Source organism: Podarcis vaucheri (genome assembly GCF_965113315.1).
Source record: "Podarcis vaucheri genome assembly, chromosome: 7".
Lineage (NCBI taxonomy): Eukaryota > Metazoa > Chordata > Lepidosauria > Squamata > Lacertidae > Podarcis > Podarcis vaucheri.
In genome coordinates this window covers 74,206,814-74,232,355 of record NC_138765.1, presented here as the reverse complement: position 1 = coordinate 74,232,355, position 25,542 = coordinate 74,206,814, and the positions used below count along the sequence as shown (strand labels likewise).

The window sequence follows — 25,542 nt, the reverse complement described above, 5'->3', positions numbered from 1 at the left end:
GAACAGACTGAAAATGAAGCAGGATAGCGTAGTATGTTACAGATGAATGAGGGATGAGGGTGATGTAGCTGAACATCACCATCTGATGCAAACGGGGCAGTGAGGCGGGGATGGATGGGGAAGTAGGAAGAGTTGAGGCTTATGATGATAATCATCCAAAAGGCTCCCACTTTGGCTCTTAATGGGACTGTGTTACTTCAGCAGATAATGAACTAAAAAAAAAAAAAAACCCCAGCACAGACCCAATGAGCCTTCTACAGCTGGAGCAATAGGCTCCTAATGCACTTCTTCGGCTAATAGGTGCTGCCATTGGGTTAAGAAAATTGAAACACTTTTTAATGTTAGAAAGGAGAATCAACAGACTGCCAAGTTTCTTTCTGCCAATGGTTGGCACCGAAAAACTAAACAAGAGAAAAGAAAAGAGGGTGGGGTGGGGTGGGGTGGGGTGGGGTGGGGTGGGGTGGGGTGGAAATGGAATTCTCCCAAGATTACATTCAAGAGGAATTTAAATGGTGCTTTTTAAAAACTATATTTACTTGGAAGTAAGATCCAGTAAAATCAATGAGCTGTATTCAATGCTAGTCCTGCCCAGATTAGACCCACTGAACTTGGCATCCATTAATTTCAGTGGGTTGACTAAGTAGGACAATCTGGTGGGATTTATTTATTCAGTCAATGTTTTGGGGATCTGCTTGGATGAGTTCAAAGGCACAAGGTCAGACTATTTGTCCATCTAGGCTGGTACTGCCTACTCTGACTGGCAGTGGCTCTCTGGGGTCTCAGGCAAAGATCCTTCCTGTCACTTATTATTCTTTCAGCTCAGGGATGAGGAAGCAGCATTGCTGGACTACAATTCCCATTAGTCCCCACCCCAATCAAAATGAGCAATGGATGGGGATGATTGGAACTGTAGTCCAAAAGCACCTGGAGGGTGACAGATTCTCCATCCTGAGTGATGCCTGTGAATGTCTGCCTGTTTGAGCTGCAGCTCCTGCAAGTGACAATCTACTGCTGGAAACAGAAATCTCAGCTCTTATTACCTTTTTAATTAGCAATCTTTTATTCCTCGGGCTCCATGTACTGAATATCTCTTAGAACGCTGTATGGTCCTCTTTCACAAGAGGTGTTTAGGAACAGCAGTTTTTTTCTTCACTTGTTTTAAAAACTCCCATGTCTGAAATTCTAGTTGTGAAGGCTCCCTTTTTATTGTTGGAGTGAAAAATAAGTTTTCATCTTGCGGTAGTTGAACACATGCCAAAGAGTGTAATTTATGTGTGCCTTTAAAGCACTTGGCAATTCCTCGCCCACACAGAGGATTAAAAACTAGCTTTTCTATTTTAAAAAAATTGATGAAATACATAGGCATCCTTCTCTAGAGGGCTTAGAACACTGTGTTAAATAACATCACAGTAGCAAGTTCTGACTTACATGATCTATTTCTTTCCCCCCCTGTTCTGAATGGTGTCTTGGATTTTGTGGTATCAGATCAGTCTTTAGTCAAAAAGCAAATAATCCTCTTTGATCCCCTTTGAATGTACCACTTACTTGCTGGAACCAGGAGTGTACATAGCATACACTTAAAGTACATGCTTTCACCCAAAGAATCAAGCAAACAGTAGTGTGCTAAGGGTGCTGGGAACTGTAGCTCTGAGGTAAACTATAGTTTGCAGGATTCTTTGGGGGAAGGCATGTATTATGTGTCCATAGCCTAAGCATAGCCTGGGCTCCTGGATATAGGGGATGCTGGATGTAGGAATGACAGCGTTCCCCACCCCCCATCTAGAGTGGATGCTGTAAGAGTGTTGGGAAATGGCATTTTGCAAGCTGTTTGGGTCCTTGCAGGGGCTATAAGCTTAAGCAAAGCCAGTTGGTCAGTCAAGTACAATCCGCAAGGCATCTGGTGCCGTAGCTTCCTTTGCAATGATATTTCCTCCTTCTGCACATGTGAAGAGCAAGGAGAGAAATAACAATACTCCTTCCAGAGAACCATGTAATATACTGCATGTGTGCACCATTCAAGAACTCTCCATCCACCACCTACTGGCACTTAGCCATGGTTGGCACATCGAATGTATCACAACTCCCTCTTAAGAGCAAACTCAGGTGGTGAGTGCTGGCAGGACTGTAGCCAAAATGGGGCCACAAGCAGGAGATTTTTTTAGAGAATGCTCAGGAGGATTCCAAGGTTCGCGTACGTAGGTGGCTGGGAGCCTTGAGGAAGCCTAAGGAAGGCACCCTCATACACAAACACCCCAGTGAAACACACTGTGACCACAGAATATTGTGTGCCTGTAGAATGGAATGGAGTCCCCTGAACGTTTTGTCGCAGGACTCACTCACTCATAGCGAACTGGGGTGCCTATCCATTTGGAGGCGAAACGGCGCCATCCAAAGTATGTTAGTACTATCTCCATACTCGGGAGATTGCTGAGCTACACACAAGTATATGCATTTGTAAATTCGTAGGGAAAAGGTTTAAACTACAAACCCCCAAACAGCCAGTAAAGGACATCTGAGTGTACAGAAGAGTTTGGATTTGGTATCCCGCTTTATCACTACCCTAAGGAGTCTCAAAGCGGCTAACATTCTCCTTTCCCTTCCTCCCCCACAACAAACACTCTGTGAGGTGATTGGGGCTGAGAGACTTCAGAGAAGTGTGACTAGCCCAAGGTCACCCAGCAGCTGCATGTGGAGGAGCGGAGACACGAACCCGGTTCACCAGATTACGAGTCTACCCCTCTTAACCACTACACCACACTGGCTGTACAGAATGGTGTGATTGTGGCTGGGAGGGAATTGGGGGAGGAGGGAATGGGGAGGGAATTCATAGCAAGTATCATAGAGGGAAGGAATAAGTATTGAGGTGGAGGAACTCATGATATGCCCCATGGGATTAAAAATCTCTCATTGCAAGACACAATGGGGTTTAAAGAGGGAATACAGGAAGAAGAAACCTTTCCTCTCTCTGCATACTGCATCCACCAGCTATATAACCAGTGCTTTTCTTTCCCTAAAAAAAATGTTTAGGGGTACTCTCATTTTCCTACTCATATTGAAATACTGCCCCTCAATGAGGCCAAACATAGATTCACAAAATGTTTAGGGGTATGCGTACCCCTGCGTCCCCCCAGAAAAAAGCACTGTATATAACTGTTACAAGTGTGTGTGTTTTTTGGGGGGGTAGGCTGTACACCCAGACCCTTTTAATTCCTGGGTCCAGCAAATTTTAAAATCTAAGTAAGGATTCAAATTCCTGGAATAGTCAGACTAGCTTCCTAGTGAGGTAATGGGCCATTGAGGTAACAAAGGAAGTGGCTTGGTGCCAGATAGCAAATAGAGCAGCGGATTTAGGGTAGTGAAGGCGGTTTCCCCCCCCCAGGGTGCTGAGCCAGGGTGTGTGTGTGAAAAAGTGAGAAGATCTGCTTGAGGGTGCCCAGTGTTGGCCTCACACAGTGTGCCATAATACGAAAGATTACCACAGTCCACCCCTGGCAAATAAGTGGGCCCCCTCTCTTAACTTGCTGGTAGTTAGAAAGACAAAGCCCAGAGCTGAGAGTGGAGTTATGTGAGCTGGGAGCTGGAAGAGAGGAAGAAGGCTGGGAAGTCAGAGAGTCAAAGCCATGCTTGACTTCTGCCTAAATCCAAGGCTGTGGCTATGGGAGAAGCAAGACCTTCTGTAGGGTTGCCATATTTTGAAGAGCAAAAAAGAGGACACATTTGCCGACTTCTGCTTTTAACTATGGATAGCTATGACAACTCTCATTTTATATACAAAGGGGGGGGAAGAGGATGCGTCCTGGAAAAAGGGGACATATGACAAACCTATTTGGGATGTTAGTGTTGTGGATCTATGCTGCTCCCGAGGGTTAACCGTGCGGAGAGGTCCGAGTCCAGTCCGAGGTCGAGGGTGTGGTATGGAGACTGTCCGTCAAAGCTGAAGGCAGGGAGTTGGGTGGGGTCAGAAACTCTGGCAGAAGAGTTCCTGCAGGCAGGAACAGGCTACCAACAATGTTGCTCCCACAACCTGGGACTGGGGCTGGTTGGCTTTTATCTGCCCCGAGGCATAGGGCGGCCCCGGTCCACAGATGACTCGCCTCTCCTGGCCTGGAGGCAAGCACTCCTCCTGCAGGAACTTAGTTCCCTCCGCCTCTCTGCCCTGAGCCTCTGCAGCTCAGGAGAGGCTGGAGGGTTACCGGACCCAGAGGCAACCTCACCTTCCCCTGATGGGGCTGAGAGTGGAGCACCTGCAGGCAATGGGCCCTCCATCACCTCAGGAGCCAGAGCAGACTCAGCTGGTGCCTGCACCTGAGGATCCAGCACAGGTGAGGACCCTTCAGGCTCAAGCCCCAGCCCCGGCTCAGCTGGTTCTGGAGGCGGGGACTCCTGTGCAGGCTGGGATTCCTCAGGTTCAGCCTCCGAGTCTGAATCCCAGGCCATCACACCATCCTTGCATCACAGGTTCAGGTTATATATACATGGCTCTGCTCCTTGCTAATAAAAAGAACTTCCAAGGGGTCCAATGAGGAGGGCAGTGCATGGTGGCATGGCTGGATTAGGCAAGGAAGAGGGCCTTCCCAGCCCCTGGTACCCTTGGCCAGTGCCGGACTTAACTGACCGTTGGTGCTGGGCCTGAGAGAGAGAAGTTGGCATTTTCAAAAGGTGTCCATTCAGCTGATCAGCTTTTTAAAAACCAGCTAACTTCCTTCATGCAGAACCTCCTAGAGCGAATGAGATAATTTCCCCCATTAGTAACGCACCTCTAATTCCCCACAGCTGTCGCTGATGTTCATAACTCTGGAAATTTTGCTGATACCTATAACCTCTCTCTTTGACAAGTAACCAAAGAAAATTAGTTATCTTCTTAATGTAAGTGTTAAACATGGGGCTGGCCTATTTTAAGAGAGGCTAAATAATAATAATACTGGCATGCCATCCTATAAGCTTACTTGTGCAGATTACCATGGAAATCAGCTGGGGGTTTTTTCATACACCGTCGCTCTACAGTTTCAATGAATTCTGGTACAGCAAACAAGATCCTATCTTTTGAACTTTCTGTCTTGCTTAAACTCCGTTCTTTTTATTTATTTCTTTTGTATAATAAAACATTCTGTTTAATCTATCTTTCCCGTATTCAAAAGAACTTGTACATCAAGAATGTGGTTGTATAACAGCCATTGCACTCAGAAAGCACAAAATGAGAAAAGAATAAAGGGTTAAAAACAACTCTGTGGGATAAATTAATGCATAAATTAACAGCATACTCCTATGTTAGGCAGCTTCCTTTATTCTGCGCTCGGGGGAAGCAGTTTGACAGGTGACAGAAAGGGAAGGAAGTCTGGTGTTTCCACACCTACAAGCTTTCCTTCACCATTGGATCCCAGATGTTGTTGCACCACAGTGTCCATTAGCCCTAACCATTAGCCATGCTGCCTAGTGGGAGTTGGCATCCCAACATCTTGTGGAGACCCACCTGCAAGTTGGGGGGGAATCCTGTGTGGGAACAAGGCAGTTCCGGAGCTCCAGAGACCAGGCAAAAAATGTGATCTCTTTCCATGGTGCTGAATCCATTTTATATCCCTAAACAAAGCAAGGGAGTCCAAATTGCCACTTTTGATCACATGGGTTTGAGGCAATGAAGCCAATTCATGTTACATGGGGGGGGGGGAGTCAGATTTTTCTCCCACCCAGTCCTGAGAGCTTGCAATGGGCTTACAAGTAGAACCCCATCTCCTTCCACCCTCCAGATGATCTCTGGGAGCTAAGTCATTGTGAAAGCGAGAAAATGCCGGTGAATTGGCCGCATGCCAAGGAGGTTGTGCATTCTTTGATAGGACTAGCCAGGAATGCCTTAAAGGGGTTCAGGTGCCATGGGGGCAGAGGAAGGCTGGGGAGCTGAGGTGCAGATGGTGGTTCGGGTATTTGCATTAACTTTAGTTCTGTAAAAAGTTCTGCGCGAGAGAATAAAAGAGCAACATTTATTACAAAGCCAATTAGGAGTGACAGCACCGTGTTGAAGCAGAGTTGTCTGTTACCATGGGGTGTGGCAAAGGTGGGGGTAAGCACTGGAGTTGGGAGAGTTTTTAAGTGAAGACAGGAAAAGAAATAAATTGATGGGCAGGAAAGCATCATGAAATGATAGACGGGGAAAATCTTTTCTACCCTCCCTTGAAACTGTCTATTGACAAAAGGTGCCAGCTCTTTTCTTGTAAAGCACTCCAGGACCCGACATCAGATGGGGAGCTGGGTGCCACCTGACACCCATTCCACACTTGTAAGAAATCAATCTTCTAGGACGGCAGCACTTAAACTTTGGAACTCCTTGCCTCTTGACATCAGGTAGGTGCCTTCATTGTCCCCTTTCTGCTGCCGTGTTTCTTTAGACAAGCCTATCCGGACACATGGAACACTGACATGCATTTTATACCTTTTCAACTACAGTTATTTTAAATGCTGTTAATGCTTTAGAAACCTTAGATCTTATCAAGGATTTTGGTGTTTTGTTTTTAGCTCTGCTAACCACCTAGAGGGTGTGTATATAAATCTTGTTGGATAACTAATAAATAAGTGAATAGCTATTGCAAAGTCCTGTGTCCCGTCCCCAACACACAAAGGGCTTTAGCCCAGAGCTAGAGCACCTGCACTGCATGCAGAAAGTCTGAGGTTCAATCCTCAATGGCATCTCCAGCCAGAAAGACTCTCTGCCTGAAATCTCAGAATGCTGCTGCCAGCCTGTGTAGGCAACATTGCGTTAGATCAACCAATGGGTTGACTCAATGTCAGGCACTTTCCTATGTTCCTAATCCCTTACCCAAGATTCCCATTACAGCCAAGACTGCTAATGTTTCCTGTCATTCTCTTATCCAGGCTAAACATACCCAACTCCCTCAACAGTTCCTCAGAAGGCTTGGTTTCCAGACCCTTGATTATCTTGATCACCCTCCTCTGCACACATTCCAGCTCATCAATATTCTTCTTAAACTGTGGCACTTCTTAAACTCTGGCAAAGTCAAGAGGGTGAAATAACTCCATAATGCTTGGGAGTTGTTTAAAAATACAATATTAGAAGCTCAACTTGAGTTTATACTGCAAACCAGGGTAGGTACAATGAGGGCCAAGAGCCCACAGGCATAAGTGGAAGAAGCTATTAGAGGCAAGGAAGCTTCCTTCAAAAATGAAGAGAGCAGTAAGGAACACAAACTCTGGCAAGTTGAAAGATTTGGGACCAATAAAAGAAAGTATTTTACCACGCAGAACATAGTGAAACTACTACCCAAGAACATAATGGGAATTGTACAGTAGGAAGTGCAAAGACTACACATTTATAGTGTGCAATGATTTTTTTAATCTTAAATATTAGTTGCCATTCATGGGTTGTCTCCAACTAAGTTCTACTCAGAGCACATATCCATACCTATTTTTACTTGTATGCTGCCTTTCCACAGATCAAACTATGCACAAGGCGGCTTACAACATGAAAAAATACATAACTACAACATAACAATAGCAATCATAAACAATAAATAAAACATTAAAAGATATGCAGGCAATAGAACATAGATCACAAGATCAACGGCAGCCAGGATCATGTATGCTGGCTTATGCTTAATTTACTCTGCTTGCTGGCATTCGGTCCCAGAGCTGATTGGAAGCAGGGATCCTATTGGTTCAAAGTTCAAAATGCGCCTGCCCCTCCTCACACAGCTCCGTAGACTCTTACGCCACAAATATTTTTGCCACATTCCTATCTTTAAAGCCTCAGTTAGATCACAAGCCGTCACACATCCTGCGACGGAATAAGTGCTGGAATCACTCCACATCCCCCCCCCCCATTTCTGTTTTCTTTTTAAACACTATACCTCAGGAAAATTGGATGAGCTTAACGGACTAGCAGACTATGCAGATCAAGAGACAAAAATAGAAATGAGGAATACAAAGGAAGAAGACTTAGACTGGCCTATTTAAATAAATGTAGGTCTCTTCATCTCTGCCTGGGGACATTGTCACAAAACAGAGCCCGGATCCAGCCTACGTATTACTTCATAGAGTCAAAGGTCAATGTGGGCTATATGAGCATGTGTAAAATAGGCGTGGAGAGTATCTAGGCCAAATGTGGCTTTCCAGGTCTCTTCATTTGGACCTTCTGAACTATCCCCAGACTACACACTCCTCACCAGCCCTACTGAACAGAGGTAAGATTTACAGGAGCGTCTCCACCCCCATCATTCTGCCCAGACACTAAGCTCCAGCTCCGCAGGCCTTCCCTCACTGCGAGATGAGAGGTTACAGGGAACCAGGCAGAGAGCTTTCTCAGTGGTGGCGCCCGCCCTGTGGAACGCCCTCCCATCAGATGTCAAGGAAATAAGCAACTATCTGACTTTTAGAAGACATCTGAAGGCAGCCCTGTTTAGGGCAGTTTTTAATGTGTGATGTTTTATTCTGTTTTTAATCTGTTGGCAGCCGCCCAGAGTGGCTGGGGAAACCCAGCCAGATGGTCATAATAATAATAATAATAATAATAATAATAATAATAATAATAATAATAATGTGCTCCGCCCACTTTTGCCCCTGACCCTACCCTCAATTGACATGTGGCCCTTGGAAGGTTGCCCATAAATTAATGCAGCCCTCGACCTGAAAAAGTTCCCTATTCCTGTTGTATGATTATCATAATTATGGGTATGTGTGGTGGGATGGTAGGGAATTATTAAGCCACCTTCTTCCTCTTCAAGGCATATCCTTGACATCTTTTAGACCAATAATGGTATGGTAAGAATTTGTGAAGAGCTTTGGAAGGCTTTACTTGAAAATATGGATTAGTCAACACAGATCTTCCTTTGTTGTGAGCAGAATAAATGGCAGAAGTTCACATGTGGTTTGCACACCTAACTTTCCTCCCCTCCACGTCAGCGGACTTACTATGCGGAACATAGTGAAAATGAAGGACAGAGAACCGCCCTTGAAATCCACTGGTCTAGCTTGAATTAATGCAATGCAATTCAATTGTCTGTTACTAGATCTCAGCCTGAGAGGAGGTGAATCACAACAGCACCACTACAACTGAACATATATGTGGTGCCTTCTTCTTTTTTTTAGAAGTTGGCCACCAAATTCATGTTTGGGTGAAAAGTGTGCCCCAATTGCCCCTCAAACAAGAAATGCAAACTAAGATGTTTATCCAACAAGTGAGGCATGCTCTGCCCCTTCCTTTTAAAGGATGGGGGAGGCACAGCAAATGACTGGAGTCTTGGGACTAGATAAGCAAGCAGGCACTCTTTTGGGGGTGGGGGCTGGGCTGGTGAGGTCCGTCCATGTCCTTGGTGATGTTGGCAGAGTTGGTAAATCAGCATCTGATTTACTTATAGTTGCCTCCTTTGGAGGAGACTCTTCATGGCTAGAAGCCACAGCAGGAATGATCTGATGAGGCGTGTCCGGTGTCACAGAAACAGAACATTCCTCTATTAACCCATGCTCTCTTTCTAACGTCTGAAGAGTTCTTTCTCTTTAATCTGGACTTGGACTAGACAGCCTTTTAAACAGAGGACTGTCCTCTTTAAGCAGGAAACATGGCCACCTTAGGGAATGAGCCAAGCTGATCCTTGAGTGCCCCTCTCATCCACCCTTGTAGGCCTACTGCAAATCATCCAGATGCACACTGGGATCCGTTTGTGAAAGGCAGGTAATAAATTTAAACATTGGGATATTGTTTAGGCTTTTTTGTTGCTGTTGTACTTGGTTAAAATCTGCCCCTTGTTTTCAACCCTCTTTTTACCTACAATGGTTTTTGTTGTTGTTGTTTTACAATGATGCACATTGGCTCCATGGCACTGTTCCACAGCAGAAGACATCCTCAGTGGGGCAATGTAACTGGATCCACAACCCTGCCCCTATTAAGGCAGCGTTACATGGTGTTTGCTGGTGCAATTGCTAAGTTTCTCACAGTCTGTGAGCTCCTTAAAACGAAAAGAGAGACAAGGTGTTGCTATGCTTTCCTCAGACGTATTTTTAGGACTCTCTTGCCCTCTGCTGGAAGAATTAAATATGTTGTGATGGAATGCGCTGTTGCATTTGGAATACAAAAAGCAACACCTCCCCTCCTTTTAATATATTTTATATACCACAGTCACTTGTAAACTTCTAAGGTGTCATCATAGGATTATTTTCTATTACAGCTATTCCTCTTGAACTGGGAAACCTTATTTATAGAACAGCCTTTTAGTTGATTGTGAGCGGGAGCAAAGTTTTGCTTTGGAGGGAGATGCTGAGTTGGGAGTTCATTTATGTGTAGGAAGAGAGAGGTGGAGTTGAGGTTGAAAGTGAACCAAACCTTCCTGTCATGCCAATGGGAATTCACTGTATTTTTCAGTGTATAAGACTATATTTCCCCCCAATTTTTTAAAGTTTAAAATTGGGGGTCGTCTTATACACTGAATGTTTAAAATATTTATTTGTTAATTTTGGGCTCAAAAATAGGGGTTGTCTTATACATGGGGTCATCTTGTACATGGGAAAATATGATATACAGTGAGAAGGAGTTACCCATGTTTTGTAAGTACAAGTGTGGGGAATTTTTGGTCCTCCGGATGTTGCTGAACTACAACTCCCATCATCCCTGGCCATTGGCTATGATTGCAGGGACTGGTGGAAGTTTTAGTTCAGCTACATCTGGAGGGCCAAAGGTTCCTCACACATGAAGTACAGCAAAACACCTCACAAAGGGTGAGTATTCATTTGTTTAAAACATTTGTTAGTCACCAAAAGATTCCAGGGCAGTGAACAAAAGTGTGAATAAATATTATTTCACACATGACCTTGTTTTGCTTTTCACCTTCATATCGGCATTACAGACAGAAATTCAACAGGTACATTATGAGGGGAGACAGCAGAGAAAAGCAATTGTTTTATTGTGCTATGGCTAAGTCTCCTGGAAGCATCTTTTCAGTCACTGTGGAAGCAAGACTAAATGGACCTTTGATCTAATTCAGCAAAGCTCTTTGTTTTTAGATGAAACCTTTTCCTACCACTTAAATTTCCATAACAATTATTGTTTGTGAATATGGCCTATAAACACATACAGCCAATCCTGATTTGTGCCCTGCCCCGTTATGACCCATCTCACTCCCACCCCCATTCCACCCTCATCTTGGTAAAAAAACAGCACGTGAGTGCCTTAAAAGTGCACAAAATGGGAGCTGACTGTACATTTATCCATAAACTTGAAGGCTGAAATCCTACACATACTTGCATGGGAGTAAGCCCCACTGAGTTCATCTTTTAGCAGACAAGTGTAGGATTGCAGTGAAAAGACTGCATAGCTATCCTTTACTCATGTTCAGGTTTTCTGGTTTCTTCCTATCTTTCTGTTTTCCCCGTTTCTGTCTTTCTTCTCCTTTTTCCTCTTATTTTTTTAAACTTGTTAACTTTATTTTTCCCTTTTTTCTTGGTACTCTTAATTTTTATGGGGCTTTTTTCTATCCCAAGTTGTAGCAGGCAGTTGTCTACTCATCCGGTTGGCATCCATCTGTCTTAGGAGACAACTGAAGATGATGCCTCTGGGGCATAGAGACCAGTAAGGGAGATACATGTTTTGTTGCAGCTGGGGCAGATGAAGGAGTCCTGCAGGTGTACCATGGGGTTTCTTCTTTCTGCACTCCTTCCAGCAGTCATTCCTCTTCTGGTAACTGCTGTGAATACACAACCTGTCTCCAGGCTCTGTGGTCATCTGCAAGAGATTCCCACTTAGAAGGGTTAATGTTGCCAGCCTTCATATCACATCTTTGTAACGTAGAGTTGGTCTGCCAATGGACCAGGTGCCTGAAGCCAGCTCCAAAAGGAGCACAAGCCCTCTGGAATCTTGCTACCGTGAGGCAGAGAGTGGAGGCGGCACCCAACTTTTGTAATAATAATAATAATTTTTTTATTTATACCCCTCCCTCCCCTGCTCAGGGCGGCTAACACAAATAAAATTACAATAAAATATAATGGGGGGAACAAAATAATAATAATAATTCTACACTGTAGAACAGACTATAAGGAAAGCACAAAGATGCAAATACTTTCAGACCCTCTCCTCGCATTTTATCCTCACAAATATTGTCCCTTTTGTGGGCGACGGGGAGAATTTGAACCTGGATCTCAAGGCCAGCCTTAGCCAACCTGGTGCCCCCCAGATATTCTGGAATAGCTGGCACCAGGTTGGCGAGGCTACACCCCGGCACAAAAGACCATTGCCTCCTCCTTTCCCCCTTTCCAAAGCTTCCTCGACCCGTCATGCCCGCCTTGTTGCTAGGCAGATTAGCCACTCGTCCCATTCCCTCCCTTCCCTATTGGCTGCAGGTGGTTATCCATCCCACCTCTAATCCCCTTTTCTCCCCTCTATTGGTTCCCGAAAGCCTCCCTTCCCCTCCCCGCCTCTTCCCCCTCTGACACCTCCCCCCCTCCATCCCAGCCAGGTACCGCCCAATGCCCGTTCCCCATTGGTCCGTCTCCCCCTCAGGGGTGGGGCCGGGGGAAACCGGCTCCAGGTGAGAGGCCGCCCTCTTGTTTACTATAGGCTGGCGGCAGGTAGAGAGGCTCGGGCCGGGGGAAGCGAGCTGATTGGCTGCCGCTGTATATGCGTGTGCGGCGGGGAGACTGAGGAGGGTTGAGGAATAAATCCCTCGAGGGCTGGCCTCCGCCATGTTGGGAGGAGGAGTGTCGGTGGCGCGCTGCTGCTGAGGTGGGAGGGAAAGGTTGCGGGAGCGCGCCCGCCAAGTGACCGACCGAGCAGCCTACCTTCAGCCAAGGCGCGCTCGAGGCGGCGGGTCGGGTGTTACCTCAGGAAGAGGCGGGGGAAGGACTCTGAGCTTCCCCCCACCCACATCCCGACTCTCCCCTTTCTCCTCCCTCCTTTCGCTTCGGAAGTTGGAGCAAACTTCCAACGGGTGGGGAAAGCCCGAGACCTGAGGGAAGAGGAAGAGGAAGGATTCAGGACGACCCCCCCCTCTAAAAAGTTTTGGTTTTGGGGTTGTTTGTGTGGAAAGAGCCTGTCCCTAAAGCGGGACTGAGGGAGGGGAAAGGAAAGGGAAAGGTGAGTCTCTTCTGTGGAGTTTTTGAGGGGGTGGGTGGGAATTTATTCGGGTGAGGGGAGGAAAATTGCTCTTTTTTGTGGCAGAGAAGAAGACAGCGCTCGCCTGCCCCCCTCCCGCAAACACAAGTCGGTGTGGGGCGGGCGGGCAGGAAGAGTAAGATTCACATGAATTGGAGTATAAATTGCAATTGTTTTCTAGACTTGCAAGCAGCCTTGTGCAGGTAGTGTGCCTTTATTGTGTTTAAAAGTTGCCTTTTTATAGAGAATAAATATGATTATTCCTTTACTTCTCTATAAAAAAGGCAACTTTATTATTATTCCTTTACTTTTCTATAAAAGTAGATGAATTGCTGTTATTGTTAGGTGCTTACAAACACATGGGTGTGTTGTGTCCTTTTGCAAATAGTCGTTACTTGTTGTGATGGGGGACGAAGGATTTTTATGTCTGAGGAAACTCAGTACACACATTACACTAAGGAGTTTAAGGTGGTTGGGGAGCAATGTGACAGTATGAGGACAGAGCAGGGGGTGTTTTTATTTTTGTTTCCTCTATTACCATGAGGATAGGTCCCTGATCTGAGGAGTTTACAATCTATACCTAGAAGCAGGCGAGATCTTTTAAATGGAATCGGGGAGAAAGATGAGTTGAGAATGTATTTTTTGTGAGATGGGTTCCCAACCCCAGTTACTTGAAGGAGGTCTGAAGCAGTGTAATATTAAGAGAAAGGTTTGCGAGAGGGTGAGCTGGTTCTGTATCACTGTTTATTATCATTATATTTATATAGTGCCAGCTGTGTACATGACATTTCAGGAAGAATGACAGATGTGGCTTACAGTCCAGAAAATGAAGGTGGGGCAAGCAAGGGGGACAAATATGCAGTTATTTCTGTTTCACCTGCTTGGGCTTAGTCAAAGTAAGGTCTTGAAATGGAGTTGTGAGGAGGAAGTGGGTAAGTTTTTCTGGAGGTATGTGTGGGGTAATCTGGGTGACATTGCTAGTGGAAGGTAGTGAAGAGTTTGTGCTGGAGGGTTCAGCTTGGTATTGGAGGTACAGTGGTACCTCGGGTTACATACGCTTCAGGTTACAGACTCCGCTAACCCAGAAATAGTGCTTCAGGTTAAGAACTTTGCTTCAGGATGAGAACAGAAATCATGCTCCAGCGGCACGGCAGCAGCAGGAGGCCCCATTAGCTAAAGTGGTGCTTCAGATTAAGAACAGTAACGAATTAAGTACATAACCCGAGGTACCACTGTAATGTGGATCAAATGCAGGTGTAATGTTGGGGGAGTGACTCCACAGAAAATTGGAAGGTTCCAATCTTATACAGTGGTACCTTGGGTTACAAACACTTCGGGTTACAGACTCCACTAACCTAGAAGTAGTACCTCAGGTTAAGACCTTTACCTCAGGATGAAAACAGAAATCATGTGCCGGTGGCAGCGGGAGGCTAAAGTGGTACCTCAGATTAAGAATGGACCTCCGGAACAAATTAAGTTCATAACCAGAGGTACCACTATACACACGTAACTAGGAGTAAGATCCAATGAACACATACACGATTGCACTGCTAGGAAAGTCCAGAAACTGCATAGCATTTTTTTATTTTTTTTTGAGGGGCAGGGTGGTGGAATTCCCTGAAAAACTGGTCTCCTCACCTAGCCTATGAAGGGAAAATGAGTTAAGGCTAATCCAATCTGAAAAGTACCCTTGGGTGTGTTTGTGTGTGCATGTGCTAAAGAGGCTAGTATATCTATTGAGGTGGGGAGTTTTGCTCAGGAGACATTTGTTCAGGACAGGCTATTCTAAGGGAGTCTTTTTCTTTTTGGAAGGGTGCCCATATCTGCTGAAGGAGTAGCCACAGGTAATCAAATGTGTAGGTCAGCGCTGTTACCAGATTGAGGGGGGGTATAGAATTCTAGTGGAATGCACTGTTCTGTGGTTTTAATGTTGTCTTTGCAAGTAATTGGCTACTGGGTTATGTTGACAGCTCATAGCCTCAAGGCATATTTTGTGAATTAGAGGGGTTTCTTGAAATCTACATATTTGAGAGTTGTGAGGATTTTAAAAATAAAGTATCTTGGTTTTAACTTTCCTATCTAAATGTAAGTTCTTAAAAAACAATGCAGTGTTTTATGGCTTTGGTAAAGTTGTAGACAAAAACCTATGTAAAAATCTTTCACACTTTCCCCTAAATGTACTTTAGTGTGAGGAAAAAAGTATCTGCAAGTTCTTACCCGAGTGGGGAAATGTATGACTGTCCAGAGTGCTTACAAATATATGAGGGGGGACAATTGCATAACATTGCATTCTTTTATCTAAAATGTGGATTCACGTGCTTTGCATGAATACCTTGACATGCCTTACACATTCTATATCAAAGCTTACAAAAGGAAGACTTTCAAAGCAAAAATTGCAATGCAGTTGTGTATAGCAGAGAGCCTGATCTTTAGGGAAATGCGTAAGCTTTCATACTTACCTAGAATGCCATTTTGTACTTTCATGGCTTCCCCGCCTATTTTTTGAGTGTATGCTTTGTAGAAAATGCTGTAAGCAGGAATGAAACTTGCTGAGCAGTCCTATCTTATTCGCATTCTTGAATCCCTAGACTGGACTTTTCTCCCTGCTTTGGATATTGTGATTTGGATATATCCAAACTCCTAAAGTTTCTTTTTCAAACATAGGAAAGCAAATAGTTTTGTGATAGTTCCGCCAATGTTTTTTGCAAATCCAGAAGATAAAGATCACAGACCATATCCCCACCCCAGTGATTTTGTAGGAAGGTTAGCAAGAGTGCTTGGAAGAGAAGGTGTCAGGAATGGAGCCAGCAAATTTCTTTGCAAATGTTCAGTTTGCTAAGCAGTGATGGCTGACATCACTGGCTGGAATCTTTCTTAATTTTCTATTGTTTCAACTTTGTTCCCAAAGTTACAGAAAAAATTACAGAAAAAAGTAATTAGTCTTATTTTAAATGAGCATAGTCTTACATTTCAGAATTTTAAAATATATTTGCTAGGTATTTAAAACAGCTTTCATGGAACTTTAGCAATTTTATAAAAATAAAGTATCAGGATACTAGAAGAAAACATGAACCTGAATTCCTCCATTGATTTGTTGGGCTTACTTGGTGTCTGTTTAGTTTAGCACAATGTATATTCTGTTTTCCAATCAGTTGTTTGCTTTTTTGTGTATTTATATCTTTTTTGTTTGCCTGCAGCCTAATGGGGCTATTACCTTGGAAGAAGAAGCATGGAAACTTTGCCTGCTCATTTATTACAATACCCCATTTCTCTTGAACGATTTGGAAGACAAGTCTGTAAACTCAGAACCTATCTTTAACTTTGACTGCTGCATTAGTACCATGCCTAGCAGAATGGGATCAAAAATGAATATGAAGAGAGATTTCATTAGAGTAAAAACACATTATAATGGGTAAGTAATATCAAATGTTTTTTGCCCTTCATTTCGCTTATTGATTATCAGGTTCTTTGCCACTTTTGTTTTGTCTATATTGGGTTGTATCCAGTTAAGTCCTACTCAGAGCAAACCTGCTGAAATTAATTACCCTAGCTTTGTTTAAGTAGGTGTTCTCTGACTTGGAATAGCCTTTTTTTTTTTTTTACTTATAATGAATGAAATTTACGTATGTTTTTATCAATTTCTATAGTCTGTTGCATTGGCATTGTAAGATTTGGGAGGAAAAGCTAATCCTGTTTGCATGGTGGCTTGGTGCAAAACTTGTGTACCATGCTCTTCTGAACAAAGCGATGGGTCTTACATTTTAGGCTGATAATACTACAGTTCAGTACCAGAACAGGTATAGTGTTTCATATTGGGGTTTGTAGGTGGTGGGGTGTCAAAAGATTTTCAGCAATCAAGGTTCAGATGCCAATGCTTGGATAAGTTAAATTGTTAAGAACCAAGCAATGTATTCTAAGAGCATTTATTGTAGGAATTTTATTTATACTTCATAACAACTATAGCAATGTTATCAGTAAAGGTCAGTCACCCTTCTATATTTTTAAACAAAAATATTTTCAGTGATGGGCATAAATATAGTCATTTAAGTTTTTGTACCAGTAGCAGCAACCCAACAGTAGCTCTGCCTTGTGGTGGAAAGGAATTAATAAGACCTCCCCCACCCTCATGTTGCTGCTACAGTCAATTTTTAAAAACCCAAGACACCAAGAGACTGTATAACACTGCATTACACATTCTAAACTGCTGAATTCATGTCTTTGCTTCTAACTTTTGGCCAGACATGTTACTGGCCACTCACAGTGGACTAAATACTAAAAGAGTGAAGTTTTCAGTTGTTTTCTCTAGGCAATAATCACTTCTTTCCAAGGAAAGATTTTAGAAAGGGCTTCAGAATTAATCAGGAAGTCTGTCATCTGAATCCAGAAAAAAATTCTAAAGTCACACATGCACCAGAGAAGATCAAAAAGCACTTTCAAAATGCACCAGGAAGTCTCTTCTCCAATGTTTGGAGGAGGGCCTTCCTGGTTCATTTTGGGGCAATCTTTGTTTTCCCTGATGTTAATGTGTATTTTTCTGTAGCACTTGTCAGTCATAATACCCACACTGTCTTGTCAGACTACTCACACTGAAAGGTGGTAGGACACTAATTACTCAGAAAAAAATAGTGCTTGCATATTTTGCAATATAACTGTTTCCCTACAAGGCACAACTATATTTTCCATTGTTGGGGCTTCCTTCTTGCCCTGGACCCAATGCAGCAGTACCCACTATACTCCTTATTGGTGGGCCTGTACATAGGAAATCTCAGTAATCTAGCGTACACTAAGAGTTGAGCTGCTGGGTATAAACATGTTTTAGGATCTATAGCATTGCATGTGTTTCACAAGCAGCTTATGCTAACCCAGTTGAATGTTTTGACTTTGGCTTTGAACAATTCTCTCCCACCTCAGAGTTATATCAGAAACAGGTTTTCAGACTCCCTTGTGTGATGCTGAGCAGAGGCAGTGGCTGCTTTTTTGTGAAAAGCCTACTGAAATGCTCTTGGAACTAGTTTCTCACTTCCTTGGACCCTGGCTGTGGCACACTCTTGTGCTTTTCTAAAGAACCTAGCAACTAGTACCTTGTATCTCCACTCACAATTCAACCATTGGATTTAAGATTTAGCCCCATTAGCTTTAATAGCATTGGCAGTCACAACCAAAACAGTTGTTCTGGCAGAGCTCTCTGTGACTGTGATGTAATGTTGCTGCAGAGTAATGCCATGTTGCACTTTGCCCTCTGGTAGCCAGTGGTATACCATTTTGTATGCAGTTGAATATATCATAGGAAATCTTATACAAATGCTGACTTCAAAAGATCTTGAGCAGTAGTGTGAGGTGGGAAATATCCAAAAACTGATTCCCTGCCACCACCACTGCTTTATATTTTCATTGGAAAATTTCCCTTTGATAAGTTCATTGGTAAGGATGAATGGATGCAAATTACAAATAACAGTAATGGGCAAGCTTCACAAGTTTTGTTTTCTAAAAACAAGCAAAATAAACATGCTAAATCAGGTCACTCTAAGGCATTAAAAGATTTTCTGATGCAAATTATTTTTTGCTTATGAAAATGTTTCAGTTCAAAATTTTCTGGAAAACCCACATCCCTGCATTTGGCCCTCTTGTTTGTCCCTTGTATGACAGACAGCTCTAGATATGTGTTAGAAATAAAACAGCATGTTTAAAACTCAGTATACATTCTGGACAGTGCTGGATTTGTTTGTGTTGATCATTTAGGACTATAATCCTATGCACATGTCACTAACTTGGGAGTAAGTCCCACTGAACTTGGTGAAACATACTTCTGAATAGGATTGTACTTTTAAGACTTGCATGTGAAAATTTCATTAGGAACAGCCTGTTCATTGGCTTAAACCAGAGTGATTAAGGTTAAATGAATTGTCAATCAGGCTCTTGGTTGTGCAGTGCAATAAGGTTTTAGTGGGTTGTTGACAAATGCAGCCTGTACAGCGTTTTGGGGACATTCTTCACGGCATATTTTAGCTATAATTTCAAGCAGCACTCAAGTTTCACTATGTGAGGAATGACATAGGGTTGTATCCAGCTAAGATTTACTTAGAGTGCTTCTATTAGAGTTAACCTAATTTGGTTAATTTTCATCCCCATTAGATCTAACATTGGTTGTAACCTTTAATTTTCATTGTTTGAAATAGTGATGTATTTCTGTGTTAACTCTGAACAACTTTTAAGTTTAGCCTCTGTAAAATGGGGACATTGTAAAACATCAAATAGCAAGATTTTATGCCTTGTTTGTGGTAAAGGTAAAGGACCCCTGGACAGTTAAGTCCGGTCGAATTCAACTTTAGGGTGCAGCACTCATCTCTGCTTTCAGGCCAAGGGAGCCAGCATTTGTCCTCAGACAGCTTTCGGGGTCATGTGGCCAGCATGACTAAACCACTTCTGGTGCAATGAAACACTGTGACGGAAGCCAGAGTGCATGGAAACGGCATTTACCTTCCTGCTACAGTAGTACCCATTTATCTACTTGCACTGATATGCTTTCGAACTGCTAAGTTGGCAGGAGCTGGGACAGAGCAACGGAAGCTCACCCCATCGTGTGGATTCAAACTGCCAACCTTGCAACCGACAAGCCCAAGATGCTTGATGGTTTTAGACCATAGCGCCACCCGCATCCCTCTATACTTTGTTGTTACCCTCACTGGAAAGAGTAAAGCTAACATTGCAATGTAGGGATCCCTATTTACTCAGCTTGGGTTTATTGATCATTTGTGAAGGTTTGTATAAGTATTGCTTTATGAAATCATGGTATAAAATGTAGCATGGCAGAATGCAAGTGTGTGTGTGTGTGTGTGTGTGTAGTGGATTCTTATTTCTGTGTGATCAGACATGTCAAACTGCAGTAAGTCACAGTTATCAAAACTGCAAAATTAGTGTCAAGAATTATTCAGGAAAGTACTAAATAATTCAAAGTGTCTGTTCATGGTACAGTACACCTTTGATATTATGATTAAACAAATAGGCTAGTAATAAAAGCATTAGGGAGTCGTACCATTCATGATTGTTAGTGTGTTTCCATGGAAGCTTGGGAGGGTAGATGTTTGTATATCCTGGGTGTGACAGTGCTTAACATAGCATAAGTGATCATGCATAATCTTCCTTTATGGCAAGCATTCCTTGCTTTGCTTACATACAGTTCATAGAATTCTTCTAAATTAAGCCCTGCAGACTAAAAATGTTGAGGAACGTGATGAAGGTATTTTTTTAAAGTACATGCTTATTCTTCCACACCATTATATCTTATGTGAAATCAGTTGATGAGGCTCATTCGACAGCTACAAGTGTCATTGCACCATTCCAGTGGAATGCTCCGCCATGGAGATTCATCAGGCATATTTTGTTTCAACTTTTAAACACCTACTGAAAACTTCTATTTTGTCACACCTATGCATGCATGCATATATACGTAATTTTGTTTGTATGCCGCCTTTCCACAGTTCAAACCATGCTCAAGGCGGCTTACAGCATAAAAAATGTTGCAACAGAAGTAGTCCTAAACAATAAATTAAACATTAAAAAAACAAAAACCTGACTGAACAATTTCCACATAAATTACAACAAAATCTAAAATAAAGATTTTTAAAAACTACAGCTACAACCCCCTCCCCAAAATACCCCAGCACCCCAGGCAATTAAGAATACAGTGAGCCCATTACTTACATGAGGGTTTGGTTCTGGGGGTGCACTCAGAGGCAAAATCACGTAAAGCCAGGAACCCCCTGAACCATGCCTATTTGTCCAGAATGAGCCTTGCCCTTCACCTTACTTACTGGCCTCTGGGAAGGAGGTACAAGGGCTCAGTGTCCTAGGGCCCTTGCGTGACTTTCCCAGAGCACAGTAAGCAAGGCAGAGGGCTTTAAAAGCTCTCTTTGCTGTGGGTTCCATTCACATTTATTTATTTGGTTTTGAGTCAGGTGTGTAAGTGGTGGGCCCACCATACAGCTTTCCCTGATAGTTTACCTGATTTATGATTTTAACTTTTTTATATGGTTTTTATTATTTTATGTATAGTTGTGAACTGTTCTTATTTTTTTTCAATGAATGAGCAGTATATAATTAGCAGATGTTGGGTCAGTAAAACTGTTTGTGAGATTCTGAAATGCAAAATCTTTAGGGCTGCTGATAGATTGCCTCAATCTTTGTAAATGTCTTGTGGTTTAAGTGAACACATGTAGCTATTGAATCTGAATTCATCTCTTTCAGGGATATCCTCATAACAAATCTGGGTGCATCCATCAACTATGGTGAACTTTGTGATGAAGTTAGAGAGATGTGCAATTTACAACAGGAACAACCAATTACCCTTAAGTGGATTGATAATGAAGGTATTTCAGACTCATGTAAATATGCTTCTGCAAATATTTCTCTGATGCATTGTACAGCACAGTTAATTAACTGGGTGTGATGGAGATACTAAATAGGTAACTTTTAATTTTGAATCATTGTCGGTTTTCAAATTTTCACTTAAGAGATATCAAGGGATACATATGTTAATAAAGCCCAGATAATCAGGCATGTTTTGCAGCTTGCTCCAATCCATTCTGAAAATGTTATGTACTCTCTAATTCTGATGTGTGAAGCATAACCTTCCTTTATGAATGTGGGTGTGATTCTTTCTGACATAGGTACTGTGCACAGAAAGATTTGCATACAGCCAAGCACCATTTCTCCCCATCCTCCCAGTATCTGTGTAGGCATCAGGTTATTATGGGGCAGAGGAGGCCTATGGTTGCCTCTCATACCTTTGCTGGAAATGTAAGCCCCTTTCTTTTGAATGCCTGATGCAGTGTGATTGCACTAGAGGTAGGATTTGTTCTGCTCTATGGCATGGTTGGGAAATTTGCCGTCTAGATGTTGCTGGATTAGAGCTCCCATTATCCCTAACCTTTGTTCATGCTGACTGGAGCAGATGGGTGTTGAGAGTCCAACAACACATGAAGGGCCACAGCTCATCACCACTGCTCGACGGGGATTCCTTTTAAGGAGGTGTGCTTGTGTGGAGAAGGATCATACCCATTGACTACATTAATATGCCACATTTAACTAATGCAGTGTTCATTTTTATTTTAAATGCATTCTACCAGATTGTTTGATATTGCTCAGGTTTCTGTTCTTTAATTGTTTAGCAGTACCCACACAAACTAGAAAGAGATCAGTGATTATACAGTTGCAATGTGTGTTTCCTAATATGAACTTCAAGAGTGTGTATTGCTTAATAGACAAAAATTCTCTAGATCTTTTTATATACCGCTCACATCATTTCATAGACACTTGTTTGGCAGAAATTCTAGAATCAATTTATACAAAGGCAAGTGGACACTGAAAATAGGGGTCTCTGAAATCTTGTCTCACCTCATGTAGACAAGCTCTGCTAGCTAGACTTCAGATACTGAGAGGAACATACCTCTTCCAAGTTCTGTGTGAACAATAATGACTCAGTTGTGTGCACTTCATTTGTACTTGCTTTCAAGATGATGCTTCAGCGATACCATGCAGAAACTTGATATTTTCTAATTGAGTGTAATTTGTTTGCATAGGACACGTGAGTTGAGATCTGTAGCAGTTCTAGGGTCTTTCCTGCAGATCTGTAAATATTCTCCAGGCTACTAGTGTATTATTCAATACTTAAATCTTCAGGCAGCTGCATCAAGTTCTGCAAGTGTGACTACTGCTACTGAATTGATTTATGGTGGATTGATAGGAGAGGTATCCCAAGTGACATGCCATTAAAAGCATGAACATAGTGCTTAGTCTTAATGCAAGGTGAATCATTCCCATACTTGCTTTTGAGTTTAGTTTTTGTGTGTGCTCCTATTTTTCTGTCGTTGAGTACATTTAAAGAATATTGGAAGATGTCATGCTTTAAAAGCGTGGTATCATTCTCCTGATGTTTTTTGTTTCCTACTCCCAGTAAACTTGAAAAAGCTTTGAAATGCTGAGGCATCCATTAAAAGGAGTGAGCCTGTTTCCCAGATGTATTCAAGTGGAGAGTCACTGTGAAGGGGGCTTGTCAACCTGTCTTGCTTTTTAAGCATGCAGAAGTTCCATCAGGTGACTTTATCCCCATTTTTAAAACTGAAAGACCACTGGCAAGGGCTGCATGAAAGTTGTGCCAACAATAAGCTTGCTGAGTTGAAAGCAGTTTTTATGGTGAGCATATGTGTCACTTAAGCTAAGAAAGGAAGCTCTCGTGGCCCTGTTAAGGATTCAACATGGTCTCTGCCTATCACTATTTACTGAGGGCGAGAACCCACCCATGTACATATCTTGTACTATTCCCCTCACAGTGAAACAAGTGTTGCTGTAATACCCATGCTTCTCAAGTGTGAGATGGGCTTGTCTACAGACCTACTTCGTTGCTCTGAGCTTAGCTGCTGTGGCCCTTTAATGTGGATCTCAGGTTCCTGAGCTTTCTTGACTGGCTCTCTCTTTTTAAGTCTGTTGGAATTAGAAAATTAGAAAACTAGAATTAGAAAAAACAAGTCTGGGAAAAGTCTGGTGTGTGGTACAATGTGACATGTGTGGGGTAACTGTGCCATGATCTTCAATATACTTAACGAAAGATTCCTGCACTGCAGAGCCCTGTATAATTGCTATCTGAAATCAGAGCTCTTGACTGAAAGGGAGAAATTTTCCTCAACAGTAAAATCAGAATACTTCTTAGGGCTTTTGCTTATGGGTCTCTAATATCAAGGGTATCTCACTTGATATTCATGTAGCAGTGTTCAACTTGCTACAGGAAAATCTGATAGAGTATTCCCTTATTGTTCGTAATGTATATTTTGGCACATTTCAGGCAAGGACATGTTAGGTGGTCATTAGGATGCCTTGAGCAGTGGTTCATTTCACATATCTGCAGTGTGCTCTGTATAGGGCTTCCCATGTGCTTGACCCAGAAACAGCAGTTAGTATGGAATGTTGCAGCACAGTTGCTGACAGGAGTAAGACCTTGTCAGCACATAACACTTCTGCTCAGATACCTGCACTGGTTGCCTTTTTGTTACCCAGCCAAGTTCAAGGTGTTACTATTGGTATTTAAAACCCTTAACACCTTGGGACCAGTTTACTTGTGGAGTTGCCTTTCCCATATGTGTCAACTCAATTTCTTTGATCTGTGGGACTGACACTGTTACAGGTGCCACAAAATGCTTATTCTGAAGTTGTGAGGAATTTATTTTTTAACATGGCAACATCTGCACTTCGGAATTCCCTGCCTGTTGACACTAGGCAGGCGCCTCCACTGTACTTTTTGGTGCCCGATTAAAACATTTTTGTTTTGGATAGCCAATCCAGAGATGTTGGCATGTTTTCATCTTTTTATCATTCATTTTAGCTGTTTTCCAGTAATCTGAATATTTATTGTAAACCGCTTAGAGGTTTTATTACAATCAACGGGTAAATTAAATTTTGTTAGATAAAAAATTCCGTTTACAATGAACGTGGTGGTTGGTTCCCTTCTGCTCCTTCCCCAGTGGGAGCAACAAGTCACAGTCCCTGGCTTGGCATGACATCTGAACTGGAGATTGCAGTATGTTTCACTTCCAACAAACAATGATTGGTAAACCAAGAACAAAGTTTAGCTTCACATTGCGGTTCGCTGCTCTCCAAACAATCTCAGTGCTGGAGCCGAGTGTAGAATGATGGTTTGTTGCTGCTGCTACAGAAGGAGCAAAGCAGGAGTGATCTCCTCATTCATGGTAAGCTGTTTACCATTCTTTCCTGCCACATGTGAATGCTGCCACTCTTGCTATATCTGCATATGCTGATCTCCTTGGAGGAAGGAATATCCATGTGACGAAAGGAAAATACTTTGCAGTGTTATGCACTTGGATTTCAGTTAACCTTTTAAAATTATTGTAGAAGCTGTCTATTAAGACAAGGTTCAAGAGGTTAAAAGTAAAGCAACCATATTGAAAAAAATGAATGTACATCTTCAGCTGAACAGTTCTTAACTACTGTCATTTTTATCAGTTTGTTCAAGGATGTCAAGAACTACATGTCCGTCCAGGTCAGAAGGAAGCATTATTACACCTAAAGGACACGTTTTAGTCAAGCTAAAGCACTCAAGGAGGGGACCAAGCAGAGCCATTGAGGCTCGTGACCTGGGCAGAGTCCAAAGGACCACATAGACAGGCCTGAGGGCAGCATTTGATCCTCAGCCTGAGGTTCCCCAGCCTTGAGCTATACTTCATGGATACTAATTTACTGAATAAGAATTCTGTACAGTTTGAGAACTCTTAGGGAGAACTTAAAAAATATTTTCTTCCAATGATGCCAACTGAAGAGCCCAGCTCCTAGGGGTGGAAGTGCCTTTGGTCCCCTCAATATCTGCTGGCAGGGAGCCAGCCCCACTCAACATTGAGTGGGTGGAGGAGGCAGAGTGCAGCGTGGTTCAGTGGCTGGCTCATCCTGAGTGC

General features: G+C 42.8%; 1 protein-coding gene across 2 annotated transcripts in view; it reads left to right on the top strand.

The window, feature by feature from the left end:
- The first annotated feature begins 12,832 nt into the window (after nt 1–12,832).
- The window catches only part of PRKCZ (protein kinase C zeta), a 96,425-nt gene continuing 83,715 nt past the window's right edge, over nt 12,833–25,542 (top strand). The window contains exons 1-3 of one of the 2 annotated variants that reach the window (XM_082230111.1): nt 12,833–13,066; nt 16,282–16,496; nt 21,329–21,450. In XM_082230111.1, the coding sequence (XP_082086237.1) occupies nt 16,426–16,496; nt 21,329–21,450 (193 nt within the window). In that variant the 5' untranslated portion in view covers nt 12,833–13,066; nt 16,282–16,425. The remainder of the gene's footprint in view (nt 13,067–16,281; nt 16,497–21,328; nt 21,451–25,542) is intronic. The other variant, XM_082230112.1, reaches the window with a different exon arrangement.